The sequence below is a fragment of the Mobula hypostoma genome, chromosome 25, assembly GCF_963921235.1.
Source record: "Mobula hypostoma chromosome 25, sMobHyp1.1, whole genome shotgun sequence".
Lineage (NCBI taxonomy): Eukaryota > Metazoa > Chordata > Chondrichthyes > Myliobatiformes > Myliobatidae > Mobula > Mobula hypostoma.
Window position 1 is genome coordinate 16,048,184 of NC_086121.1, and position 13,840 is coordinate 16,062,023.

General features: G+C 40.4%; 1 protein-coding gene across 3 annotated transcripts in view; it reads right to left on the reverse strand.

The window, feature by feature from the left end:
- Positions 1-13,840, reverse strand: part of pank4 (pantothenate kinase 4 (inactive)) — an 82,737-nt gene that overhangs the window by 13,815 nt on the left and 55,082 nt on the right. For 2 of the 3 annotated variants that reach the window (XM_063033158.1, XM_063033156.1), the window contains 4 exons: positions 9,845-9,996; positions 9,556-9,611; positions 8,844-8,893; positions 5,271-5,375 (listed from right to left, as the gene is read on the reverse strand). In XM_063033158.1, the coding sequence (XP_062889228.1) occupies positions 5,271-5,375; positions 8,844-8,893; positions 9,556-9,611; positions 9,845-9,996 (363 nt within the window). The remainder of the gene's footprint in view (positions 1-5,270; positions 5,376-8,843; positions 8,894-9,555; positions 9,612-9,844; positions 9,997-13,840) is intronic. The other variant, XR_010016092.1, reaches the window with a different exon arrangement.

A 13,840-nucleotide genomic window follows, 5' to 3' on the forward strand; every position in this document is an offset into this window, starting at 1 on the left:
ATGGGATTTCTTCAAAACCTAACACATGCTAAATAGACTGAATAGCCTCTTCAGTGTCATATTAGAAATAAACATAGAGCTTGTGTACAAGGGGCCTACTTATTCACACACAGCATCTTTTCAACAAGTTTATTTGTCACATATACTTCGAAATGTACAGTGAAATACATAATTTACATTAACCATCAGCACACTGAGGCTGCGCTGGGAGAAGCCTGCAAGTGTTGCCAGACATTCCAGTGCCAACAATGCTTGCAGAACTAACCCACTTCCCCCAGAATGGATCATATTGTGATTCTATTGCTGATCATTTCTTACACATCAGCAGCAGCTTCAGTTTAAAACATGGCAAATCTTACTACACCTCTATTCATCTTTACACAGGAGGCCTCAGGGGCAAAATAATTTTAGTAATAGATTGCAAATGTGCATCTAAAATACATTTGAGTGTTTTTTTCTGTTTTCATTTATTGTAGAAATTACAAGATGACAAGCGCTGTACTCAAACAAATGCAGCAAACAGCTCTAGTTCACAGTATTACAACAGAACAGAAGTAATTTTAAATCTGTAAAATGTGTTTAATTTTGTAAGAACATCAAACAAAAAGTAAAATATTAATGGGGTCAGGCAGTTGTACTGTGGATTCACCAAAGCCTTCAGCCAATCACCAATAGCTCACAAAAGGTGGGTGAAAGTATTGACACACGGTCACCAGCTGACATTCCTGAGTGACTCATAAAAGAAAAAAAATAAAAATTAAATTACCCTCCTCCCAATTCCCATCCCTCCTTTACTTTTCTCCATCCTGGAGTACCATCAAATCTTGGGGTGGCCTAGAAGCTAGACTGGACAACCCTTTGTATTGACAGAGCAAGTTTTGGCTGGCAACTTAACCACAGTATACAGTAAGTACCCAGCCTACAAACTGGTTACTGGATAATGTTCAGGGCTAGTAATGGATTTACCTACTAACTAGCTCAACAGTGCACAGGTCCATTGTGGACCCCAATGCCGCCAAGTACAATTGCTAACTTAGCACTATGCCTCAGACAATGAACACTGAGCATAAGTGTACAAATAAATTCACCAATTAAGCAATTTTGAGTAGCAAGTCTCATCAGGTGTGAGTCACTGCTTTGAAGTAGCGAGTGAGAGAGCAACAACTTGCAGGGCGGAAGCCATTTGAAAACTGCAAGTCTTACTGGGAGTGAGTTTTATTTCAGCCAATAAAAGAAAGGAGCAGTAAACAGAGCAGCAACTATGCGAGTGGGACATTGTTAGAGTAGTTCGGTTTTGGCTTGACAGGCTTGGACAAGCACAGACACAGACTTAGCAAGTTTCCAGTAGTTTTCTTTTCCTGTTAGTATACAGCTAATGCACTGAGAATGGGTGCAGAGTTAGTGGTACGTTGTTTCTGTGAGATGTAGGTACTTTCAAAGACCTCTAGTCTCCCTGATAACTATATCTGCACAAAGTGCACTGAGCTGCAGCTCCTTAGAGACCGTGTTAAGGAAATGGAGCTGCAGCTTGATGACCCTCGGCTCATACAGGGGAATGAGCAGGTGACAGATTGGAGCTACAGGGAGGTAGTCACCCCTAATTTACAGCAGGCAGGTGTCTAGATGAAAGTCAGGAGAGGGAAAAGAAAAAGGCAGCCGGTGCAGAGTACTTCTGTAGCTGTTTCCCTCAAAAATAAGTGTTCTGCTTTGAATACTGTTGAAGGGAACGAGGTGACCTATCAGGGAGAAACCACAGCGAGCAGGTCTCTGGCACTGTGCCTGGCTCTGTGTCTCAGAAGTGAAGGGGGTAGAAGTGAGCGGTAGTGAAAGGAGATTCATTAGTTAGAAGAACAGAAACAAGGTTCCTTGAAGGAAGCAAAATTCCCAGATAGTTTGTTGCCTCCCGGGTGCCAGGGTTGGGGATGTCTCGGATCGAGTCCATAGCATTCTTAAGTCGGAGGGTGAGCAGCCAGAGGTCGTGGTCCACGTTCATACAATTGACATGGGTAGGATAGGTGACAAGGTCATGCAAAGTGAATTCAGGGAATTGGGTACTAAGTTAAAGGGCAGGATCTCCAGGATTATGATCTCAGGATTGCTACCTGTGCCACATGCTAGTGAGGCCAGAGATATGAAGAACATACAGCTTATCACCTGGCTAAGGAGGTAGGGCTTCAGATTTTGGATCATTGGGCTCTCTTCCAGGGACAGTGGGACCTGGATAGAAAGGATGGTTTGCAATTGAAATGGAGGGGGACTAATTTCCTGGAGGGAAGGTTCACTCGTGTTGCCTAGGGTGGGGAGGTTGTTTAAACTAGAATTACAGGGGGATGGGGACCAGCGTACCAGAACAGGCAGTGGAGCGGTTGTTAAGCCTACATATAAAGTCAGGAATCAAAAGGTTGAGCATGGTGGGACTAATGTTCTAAACTGCGTATATTTCAATGCAAGGAGTATTGTAGGAAAAGCAGATAGACTCAGGGCATGGATCAACAAGTGAAATTACGACATTATAACCATTAGTGAGACTTATTTGCAGGAGGGGCAGGAGTTGCAGCTCAATGATTCAGTTGTTTTAGATGTAAGAAAGCAGGTGGAATTAAAATGGGAGGGGCAGCATTACTAGTCAAGGAAAAGGTCACAGCAGTGCTCAGTCAAGACAGACTGGAGAGCTCATCAACTGAGGCTTTATGGATAGAACTGAGGAATAAGAAAGGTACGAGCAAATTAATGGAATTATATTATGGACCACCTAAGAGTCCATGGGATTTAGTGGAGCAGTTGCGGAGAGATTGCAGACTTGTAAGAAACATAATGTTGTAACAGTAGGTGATTTTGACATTCCATATTCACTGAGACTCCATAATTTAAAAGGGTTGGAAGGGAAAGAGCTTGTCAAACATGTTCAGGAAAGCTTCCTTAATCAGTACATTGAAGTCCCAGCTAGAAAGAGTAAAATGCTAGATCTCCTATTAGGGAATGAGACAGAGCAGACGACAGAAGTTTATGAAGGGGAACACTTTGCATCTAGTGATCATAATGCCATTAGTTTCCAGGTAATTATGGAAAAGGATAAATCTGGTCCTCGGGTTGAGATTCTAAATTGGAGAAAGGACAATTCTGATGGCATCAGAATGAATCTGGCAAGTGTGAATTGGTTTAGGTTGTTTTCAGGCAAAGTTGTACTTAGTAAAAGTGAAAGTTTGAGAGGACAGAGTTTGTATGTTCCTGTCAGAATAAAAGCAAGGATAACAAGTTTATGGATCCTTGGTTTTCAAGAGATATTGAGGCCCTAGTTAAGAAAAAGGAGCTGCATAGGGGGGTATAGAAAGGCAAGAACAAATAAGAAAGTTGAGGAGTACGAGAAATGGAAGAGAACACTTAAGAAGGAAATCAAGAGGGCGAAAAGAAGACATGAGGTTGCTCTAGCAGACAAGGTGAAGGAGAATCCTAATATAGATATATTAAGAGCAGAAGGACAGCAAGGGACAAAACTGGTCCTTTGGAAGATCAAAGTGGTGACCCATGAATGGAGCCGAAAAAATGGGGGAGGTCTTAAATATATATTTTTGCATCTGCGTATTTACTCGGGAGATGGATGCAGAGTCTATAAAGTGAGGAAATTCAGCAGCAAGGTCATGGACCCTACACAAATAACAGAGGAGATGTTTGCGGTCTTGAGGCAAATTAACGCGGATAAATCTCCAGGGCTTAACAATGTGTTCCCTCGGACCCTGTGGGAGGGTAGTGCAGAAATTGCAGGAGCCCTAGCAGAGATATTTAAAACATTCTTCACCATGGATGAGTTGCCAGAGGATTGGAGGATAGCTAATGCTGTTCTGTTGTTTAAGAAAGGCTCTAAGAATAAACCAAGAAATTGTAGGCCAGTGAGCCTATAATGGTGGGAAAGTTATTGGAAAGTATTCTAAGGGATGGATATATAAGTATTTGGATAGATAGGAACTGACCAGGAACAGTCAACATAGCTTTGTGTGTGGAAAGTCATTTCCAACTAATCCAAAAGAGAGTTTTTTTTTGAGGAAGTTAAAGGAAAGTTGATGAAGGGAAGACAGTGTATGTTGTCTACATGAACTTTAGCAAGGCCTTTGACAAGGTCCTGCATGGGTGGTTGGTCAAGGAAGTTCAATTGCTTGGAATTCAAGATGAGCTGGTAAACTGGATTAGACATTGGCATCACAGAAGCCAGAAAGTGGGTGTAGATGTTTGTCTCTCTGACTGGAGTCCTGTGGTGTGCTGCAGGGATCAGTGCTGGGTCCACTGTTGCTTGACATCTATATCAAACATCTGAATGATAATGTGGTAAACTGGATCAGCAAATTTGTGGATGACACCCAACACGGAGTGGACAACGAGGAAAACTATCAATGCTTGCAGTGGGATCCGGACCAGCTGGAAAAATGGGGTGAAAAATGGCAAATGGAATTTAATGCAAACGAGCGTGAGGTGTTGCACATTGGGAGGACCAACCAGGATGGGTCCTACACAGTGAGCGGTAAGGCAATGAGGAGCGCAGTAGAAGAGGGATCTGGGAATACAGATATATAATTCCTTGAAAGTGGCATAACAAATAGATAGGGTCATAAAGATAGCTTTTGGCACATTGACCCTCATAAATCAAAGTATTGAGTACAGAAGTTGGGATGTTATGTTGAAATTGTATAAGACGTTGGTGAGGAGTAATTGGTCACCTACCTACAGAAAAAGTAGGTTGAAAGAGTGCAGAGGAAATTTACACAAAGATGTTGCCGGGACTTGAGAACCTGATTTATAGGGAAAGATTGAATAGGTTAGGATTTTATTCCCTCAAATGTAGAAGATTGAGGAGAGATTTGATGGAGGTATACAGAATGAGGGATATAGATAGGATAAATGCAAGCAAGCTTTATCTATTGAGTTCGGGTGAGACTACAACTATAGGTCATGGTTTAAGGGTGAAAGGTGAAATGTTTAGAGGAACATGAGGGGGAACTTCTTCACTCAGAGGGTGGTGTGTGGAACAAGCTGCCAGCACAAGTGATGGATGCTGGGTCAATTTTAACACTTAAGAGAAATTTGGATAGGTGCATGGATGAGAAGGATGTAGCATGCTACAGTCTAAGTGCAGGTCAATGAAACTAGGTAGATTAATGGTTCAGCACAGACTAGATGGGCTGAATGGCCTTTTCCTGGGCTGTTGTGTTTTATAACTATATAAGGAAGAGAACAAGAACTGAAGTCTGTTTTTATTATTTCTCAAACAAATACCTTACCTCTGTTCCTTTGGACAGCAGCTCCCTGACAAATGGGAAAACTCCGAGAATTATGTCTATTCCACTATTATCTACGAAAAATAAGGCACATTTGTGAGGAGGACCCTGCAAGAGAAAGCCAGTAGGATTTGGTATTTGACCACAGTAAAACTCATTGTAGCTTTTCAAATTTCTAAATCATTTAATTGGTTATATTTCTTAAACAAACATGTGCAGATCTTCTTGCTAACAGATTATGTTTTCAGAAAAGGAGAACTACTTTCTTGCTTTTGCTAATAGTTATTGCTGGCATATGAAAGAAACAGAATAAAACTAACAATGTGTGCTATGAACAACTATCAGAGTGATTTATGCCCACAGACAAATCAGACGTAATGGAAGTTCTCATCTCGAGGTTTGATCTTGAGATTTATGATATTTTATTAACTTCAAACATAGCTGTTCTGTAATTCATTACAGCTGCAAAATGTTCTACTTATGAGTCATCTGCACCCAATAATTTGATTCCAGGATGAAACTCAATTTTAGATTATATTATCTGTTATTATATCTGGGGCTGGAGGCCTGCCTGGGTGTGTACAAGGGTGGGTAGGAGGGAAGGGAAAGGGGCCTATTCAGTTCTTGATGTCTTGTTTTGTTGTTGCTACTACTTGTGTTGTTCTGTGGAACGTTGTGGGCATGCTATGTTGGTGCCAGAATGTGTGGAACACACTTGCAGGCTGCCTCCAGCGCATCCTTGGGTTTGCTGATTGTTAGCACAAACAGAGAAGAGGTCGTCTCTCTGACACAGTGGTGTCAAGAAAACAACCTCTCCCTCAATATCACAAAAACAAAGGAGCTGGTTGTGGATTACAGGAGGAATGGAGACAGGCTAACCCCTATTCACATCAATGGATCTGGGGTAAACAGCTTTAAGTTCCTTGGCACCTACATCACCGAGGACCTCATGTGGTCTGTACACACCAGCTGTGTCGTGAAAAAGGCACAACAGCGCCTCTTTCACCTCAGACGATTGAGGAAGTTTGGTATGGGCTCCCAAATCCTAAGAACTTTCTACAGGGGTACAATTGAGAGCTTCCTGACTGGCTGCATCACTGCCTGGTATGGGAACTGTACCTCCCTTAATCGTAGGACTCTGCAGAGAGTGGTGCGGACAGCCCAGCGCACCTGTAGTTGTGAACTTCCCGTGATTCAGGACATTTACAAGGACAGGTGTGTAAAAAGGGCCTGTAGGATCATTGGGGACCTAAGTCATCCCAACCACAATCTACTCCAGCTGCTACCATCTAGGAAATGGTACTGCAGCATAAAAGCCAGGACCAACAGGCTCCGGGACAGCTTCTTCCACCAGGCCATCAGACTGATGAACTCACGCATAGGGTATTTCTATGTTACATTTACTGTTCCATTTATTAATAAATTATTATAAATTACTATGCACATAAATTAATATTGCACATTTTGACGGAGACGTAACAAAGATTTTTACTCCTCATGTACGTGAAGGATGTAAGAAATAAAGTCAATTCAATTCAAACAATGCTGTATGTTCTGATTGCTAATTAAAAACAGGAAAGTAGCATCAAACCTAAACTTACTAAACACTTTTCAAATATACTGAAACCAAATGAACTGAATTGGTACTTAATGAATGCAGCATTCAGCTGACAGAAGATCTCAACCTGAGACATCAACTATCCATTTCCAGACCAAACCCACTGAGTACCTTCAGCATCTTGCAAGTTGAACGTGCACAAGGATAGGTTGCGCCTAAACAGAAGGAGAACCAATATCCTTGCAGGGAGGTTTGCTAACTTTACTCAACAAGGTTTAAACTAGTATGGCGGGGTGGGGGAGAGTGGGAACCACAACAGTGGGTCAACAGGTGGAGAGATTAAGAAGGTAAATATTAAGTAAAGTCATTCTAAAGGGATGAATGGTAGGGTCAGATTAATGATCGTGATGGAACAAATGGATCGAAGCGTGTTTATTTGCTGCAACAAGTGTTACAGACAAAGCAGACAAGTTTAGAGCTAGGACTTGTACACAGTTCTAAAATGTTGCAACCATTACAGAAAATAGGTTGAGAGAAGAGCAGGACCGGCAGTTCAACATGCCACGGTTTGGATGTTTCAGACACAAGCGATGTAAGAGAAGTGGGGGCGCTGCATTACGAATTGGGAAGAATATTACAGCTACACTTAGAGATTATATCCTGGAAAGACATCTTGCTAGGTCAAATGGATAGAGCTCAGAAATTAAACAAAAAGATGCAATTACAGTGATGGGTTTTTAGTATAAGCCTTAAAATAGCTAGCAGGAATAAAGCATACGTAGGCAAAGTATAGAAAGATGCAAAACTAGCAGGGTTGTTGTCATTAGTAAACTTCCCCTATAATTACTGAAGTTTCCTTAGTGGCAGATATAGAAGGGCAGAAATTGTTAAGTACATCCTGGATGCTTTCTTCAAACAGCATGTAGATAGTCCAATAGATTCATGTTACAGAGTCTTGATTCAAAACATTGACTATGCCTTTGCCTCACAAATGCTGCTTCAAGCACTTCCAGTAGTTTGTTTTTGCTGTAGGTAGGGAAAAGGCCATACTAGATCTTTTACTGGGGAATGAGTCTGGCCAAGTGATTGAAGTTTCAGGAGGGAGCATTTTGAGTACATTGATTTTAATTCCATATTTCTTATGATAGTTACAGATAACTATAAGTGGTCCAAGGATGGAAACTTTAAATTAGGTGAAGGTTAGTTACAACAGTATTAAACAGGAGTTAGGGTAAGCAGATAGGGAGTGGCACTTCGGAGTACATCTAAATCTGACATTGGTTAGAGGTCAAGAGCAGCATTCTCCTTCAAGGATGAATGATAAGGATGGCAAGGTTCTGGAACCTTGGGTGACAAGAGATATTGTAAGTTTAGTAAAAAGTAAAAGGAAGCACACGTAAGGTTTAGGAAACTGAAATTAGACAGAACCTATGAAGAACATAGAGGATGCAGGAGAGAACTTAAAGAGGGTATCAAGAGGGCTAAATGGGCCATGTCTTTGGCAGGTAAGATTAAAGAGAATCAAGGCATTTTTATGCATGTATCGAAAACAAGATGGTAAGTAGGGAGAGTATTGGACTAAAAGGATATAAGTATGCATCAAGATGAGACAATAACTGCAGATTTTTTTTAAATAAACAAATACAAAATATATTTGATAAAAATAAACAAGTCATGCTTTTCATGGTAGTTATACAAAAGGTAACCAAATGCAACAGATTTACAATCAATGTTAGAGATTCACATCTGCAGATTTAAGAGGAAACTGGATAATTATTTATTAGCTGATGTGATAAAACTTACATGATACAATAATGTAAAGTATTTTTCAGATTTGCATTCACCCAGATTAATAGCAATGGCTTCAATGGCTCCCTTTTGATTCCCAAATGAAACCTCTTTAAGGCTTCACATCCTATTTAAAATTAAACATTTAACCATTATCTGAAAGAAAGTAACATTCTAGTTGAATATCCTGATTTAGAATGCAAACAGCTGTAATACATGCAAATTCCTACCTTAAGTCGTTCTATCCAGTCATTATATGCATCCACAAGCCACGGGCGTGCTGAGAAATGCAAAATTATTTGACTGTTAATTGCATTCATTAAATCACTTAAGAATGGTCTCTTACAAAGAATGAAATTCCAGGGAAAATAATTCTCAGCATCAGACCAAGTACTGTGACTACGCATGTACACTTCAACTTCAGGCTCAGCTGGAAAAATAATTAACTGTCACATGCAGACTATAGAACATGCAAAGATGGAAGAAAACAAGTTAATCTTTCAAGTGAACATGTGGATGCAAAGTTCAGGAAATATTCCTGAGGGAGTAATCTGGCTTCCCTTTAAAGTTTTCCACTATTTTTGTTCCCTGTATTCTAAGGTTTGAAGTTCATTAGCTAGAATAACATCTTTTTAGTTACTCCCTTCTTTTCCTGAATGTTGAACAATGACAATTTAAGTGAACATAAAGATGTAATCGCTCTCAGTCAAAGAATCACATTCCAGCATGGTGCACCAGTTTCAGAAAAATTCAAAGACAGTGGAAAGGTTTGGCCAAAGGGGAAATGGGTAGTACTGCAGTTGAAGTGTGGAAGACATACATAACTTCAGTGATTCTACTTTTCCTTAATTTGAGGAAGTACCAGCAGTACATCAGGAAATTGTTCACTTCATTTTAGAATTAAATTACTTTAATTTCTTATAATGTCACATGGTCCATTACCTTGCAGTCGTTCCTTCGCTTCTTCAAAGCCAAATGCTGAATTTGTTTCAAGAACACTAAGTGTAACAAGCGAAAAATACAATTCAACACAGAGAAATCCAGAATATTACAAATAAATGCTAGAAAAGGTTCACATGCATTGCTAAATTTTATTACCAGTAAAGCACTTTCAAAAAAATGTTACTCTATTAGTCTATAAATGCATCCAGTGATATTTTCCTCTAAAATTTCAGCAACCAGTAAAATATTGCAGAATTAAACAGTTTCACTGAGTTTCTTTTAAACTTACTCTGAAACAGCTTTGGCTCCCCAGTCAAATACATTTCCTGCCAAGAGACCTTTCACTAATGCGAACTGTCGCTCCTCCATACTCAACGAGTCCAAGTTCTGCACCACCTTCTGAAAGTGTTTCAACGCAATGTCATTTTCTCTTTGCTTCACCTAGAAAACAATGAACGCCCAAAACTCCAGTCAATTAGTATAAAAGATGAAAAACAGACACAGGAATCGACAAACAAACTTATCTGAATATATCATGCAAGGGACAGCTAGTAACAAAAGTGGGATATAAATTTCTGTTGCAGTTTCAGGGATGTGCCAGAGACTATCTCAATAAACCAGGGTCCAACCAAATGTACATCTGCTCACTATTTGCTCAACAACATACTGCATTGATTCAAACAGAACACCAGAAACATCCCTAATACAGAAAATGGCACAAGCCTTTGGGGATCAAAAAACAGGTTAAAAAAAAAATCCAATATGCAGTGGGTTAGAAATGAGCTTTGGTTTATAATAAATGTAGATAGGTTTCTTAAAGTATGAATTAATCTACAGCAAAAAAAAAAGATTTCTTTTATCCCTCCTAAATAAGAATGTCCCCTGGCTAAGGACCCAGCAGCACAGTTTCAGAATTCAGAGGCAGCATTGAAGTAGAAGATCAGTTATGATCACGACGATTGTTGCAGCAGGCACCAAGGGACAGATGATTTACTCCTGTGTATGTTCTTAATAAAGGGTCAAAACACTGTTAATCTGCAGTAATACCAACCCTACATGAGCAAATGCAGCGCGCGTTATCAGGGAAATTTATGCTATTGCCACATGAATGTTTGTCTGACATTGGCGAAACCTTAAAAAGATACAACAAAAAAAACACATTTCCTTTCGTTGCACCTTTCATGAAGACACCATACCCTAGAGCAATTCACAATCAATGAAGTACTTTTGAAGTGTAATCACTTAGCAGAAACAGCAGCCAATATGCACACAGCATTCAAAAATAGCAATGTGATGCCGACCAGAAATTCTGCTTTAATAGAAAGCAGTGAGATAAATGAGACAATAATCTATTTCCCTGATGATGCATGATAATAAATATTGGACCGGATATGAAGAGCATACCTGCTTATCTTTAAGCAGCTTCACAATACTTTATTTCACTAAGGAGGGCAAGTGAGGCCTCAATTTAACATCTGTGAGAAGTTACTCCTTCAGCATCGCACAAAAACATCATGCCCATGGAGCAGGACTTGAAGTAATAATCAGAGTTCAAAAAAAGAAAGTGATCTTTGCTCTTTTGAAATTAAAAATTAAAAATTAAATGCTGATACTAGAAATCTGAAATAAAAGCAGAAATAATTGGAAACACTCAGAGGGTTAGACAGCAGAAACTAACTTAGCATTTCAGAATTAAACCTTTTGTCAGAATTGGAAAAGACCAAATACAAGTCAGTGTTCAGTCACAAACAGAATATCTCCAATAGAGTTAGACCAAATAGGTTAACTTGGCAAGGTTTACCCCTCGATATTAGCAACACATATCAGACAGAGAAACATAACTGCCTCATTAACCTGTTTTTATCTCAGTTTTGTCTCTGTGCTGCTCAGCCTAGCTGTTATTTCCAGCATTTTGTATTTACTCCTTCCCTAGGCATATTTCTCTTGGCCTCTGATGTTTAAACCCAGATTCCCCAAAGTTTAAACTGCAAAGGAAACAAAAAAAATATTATTATTAGCTTAGCTTGCAAAAGTAAAAATACAGTTGATGATAAGAGTCCGAAGTAAAATCAGAAAACTATCAATAACGCTTGGCTCAGGGAGGGTATGTAGAGAAACAGAGTTAACTTCTACGTCAATAACCTTTCAAGGTAACATCAGTTGACACCTTTTGCATATTCTGGCTAACCTGCATTGTTATTTTGGTTTTATTCATACAATACAACCTTCAGCCTCAAAGAAACAGTAACAATACCAGGAAAAAATGCACCTTGCATTGCAGCCCACTAGCACAATGGGACTTAACTCTGTGATTCAGGTTTGGGTCAGGTCAGATGTACTGTATGTTCCGGTAAAACATGCAAATTTGGATCAGGCTGCACTGGGCCATGCTATACCAGTCCAGCTCAGTTTGTCGTCCATTTCGGGATAACTTGTTCCATGCACAGGCTCTTGATCTTCATCAATGCCTGCATAGCATAGCAATTTCTTTCCCCTCCCCCCCACTTTACTGCAAATGCCTCTAGGTTGGGGTTGGATAAAAATAAAGTACACAAATCAGATTAGGTTTTGCCAAAATCAAGTTTAATTTTTTATTCCTAAGCAGATCTCTTCCTTTCAAACAACTGGGAATCAAAGTAAGATAATGGATATCAAACATTTTGTTTTCAGTACTGAATAAAGCTGTCAATAATATTAGTGCTCAAACATACGATGCTTCCCATGTTGATGTAATGGTCTTCACTTTCTTGAATAAATGTAGCTTTAGTCACACATTCAAAAAGTGTGTTGGCAATACTCTCGTCTCAGTGTTGGCAGGCTATGGATTCAAGTTTCAGTCTAGAGCTCAGCACCCAAGGTGGTACCGAGTCAGAAATGCCATACATATTAGGCCAAGTCTAAAGGTGAAAGCAAATAAATTATTTTCAAGATCAAGGTGATAAACTGCAGGGTTTTCATTCAACATTAGGCAAAATATATCTCACCACTTTCTCATTACTGTTTGTGGGATTCTGCTGTGCACAAATTGCCTGTCATGTTTCTTACACATCAAAAGCACTATATGGCTGCGAAGTACTTTCAGAGACATCTGAAGTGCGATACAAAAAAAATTATATAAATTCAAGTTTTACATTCTTGCAGGACAAAGCAACTCAGTTGATTGGCACTCCCATCAACCATCCAAAACACTTATATACACAATTCCAGTGTAGAGCGTTAATAACTTGCACCACACAAAATTTCAACAGAAGGAGAAGCAAATGCTTAAAATTTCAAGTTCTATAAAAACCAAATTACGCACATTTACAATCTGAAAAAGAAACTCATCTTTGTTGCTGTCAGTCATGCCACATGTCTGTTCTCACTGCCAATACAGTGGTAAAAGACAATGCAAACAACAGGAATTCTGCAGATGCTGGAAATTCAAGCAACATACATCAAAGTTGCTGGTGAACGCAGCAGGCCAGGCAGCATCTATAGGAAGAGGTGCAGTCGACGTTTCAGGCCGAGACCCTTCGTCAGGACTAACTGAAGGAAGAGTGAGTAAGGGATTTGAAAGTTGGAGGGGGAGGCGGAGATCCAAAATGATAGGAGAAGACAGGAGGGGGAGGGATAGAGCCGAGAGCCGGACAGGTGATAGGCAAAAGGGGATACGAAAGGATCATGGGACAGGAGGTCCGGGAAGAAAGACAAGGAGGGGGGGGTGTGACCCAGAGGATGGGCAAGAGGTATATTCAGAGGGACAGAGGGAGAAAAAGGAGAGTGAGAGAAAGAATGTGTGCATAAAAATGAGTAACAGATGGGGTACGAGGGGGAGGTGGGGCCTTAGCAGAAGTTAAAGAAGTCAATGTTCATGCCATCAGGTTGGAGGCTACCCAGACGGAATGTAAGGTGTTGTTCCTGCAACCTGAGTGTGGCTTCATCTTTACAGTAGAGGAGGCCGTGGATAGACATGTCAGAATGGGAGTGGGATGTGGAATTAAAATGTGTGGCCACTGGGAGATCCTGCTTTCTCTGGCGGACAGAGCATAGATGTTCAGCAAAGCGGTCTCCCAGTCTGCGTCGGGTCTCACCAATATATAAAAGGCCACATCGGGAGCACCGGACGCAGTATATCACCCCAGTCGACTCACAGGTGAAGTGATGCCTCACCTGGAAGGACTGTTTGGGGTCCTGAATGGTGGTAAGGGAGGAAGTGTAAGGGCATGTGTAGCACTTGTTCCGCTTACACGGATAAGTGCCAGGAGGGAGATCAGTGGGGAGGGATGGGGGGGACGAATGGACA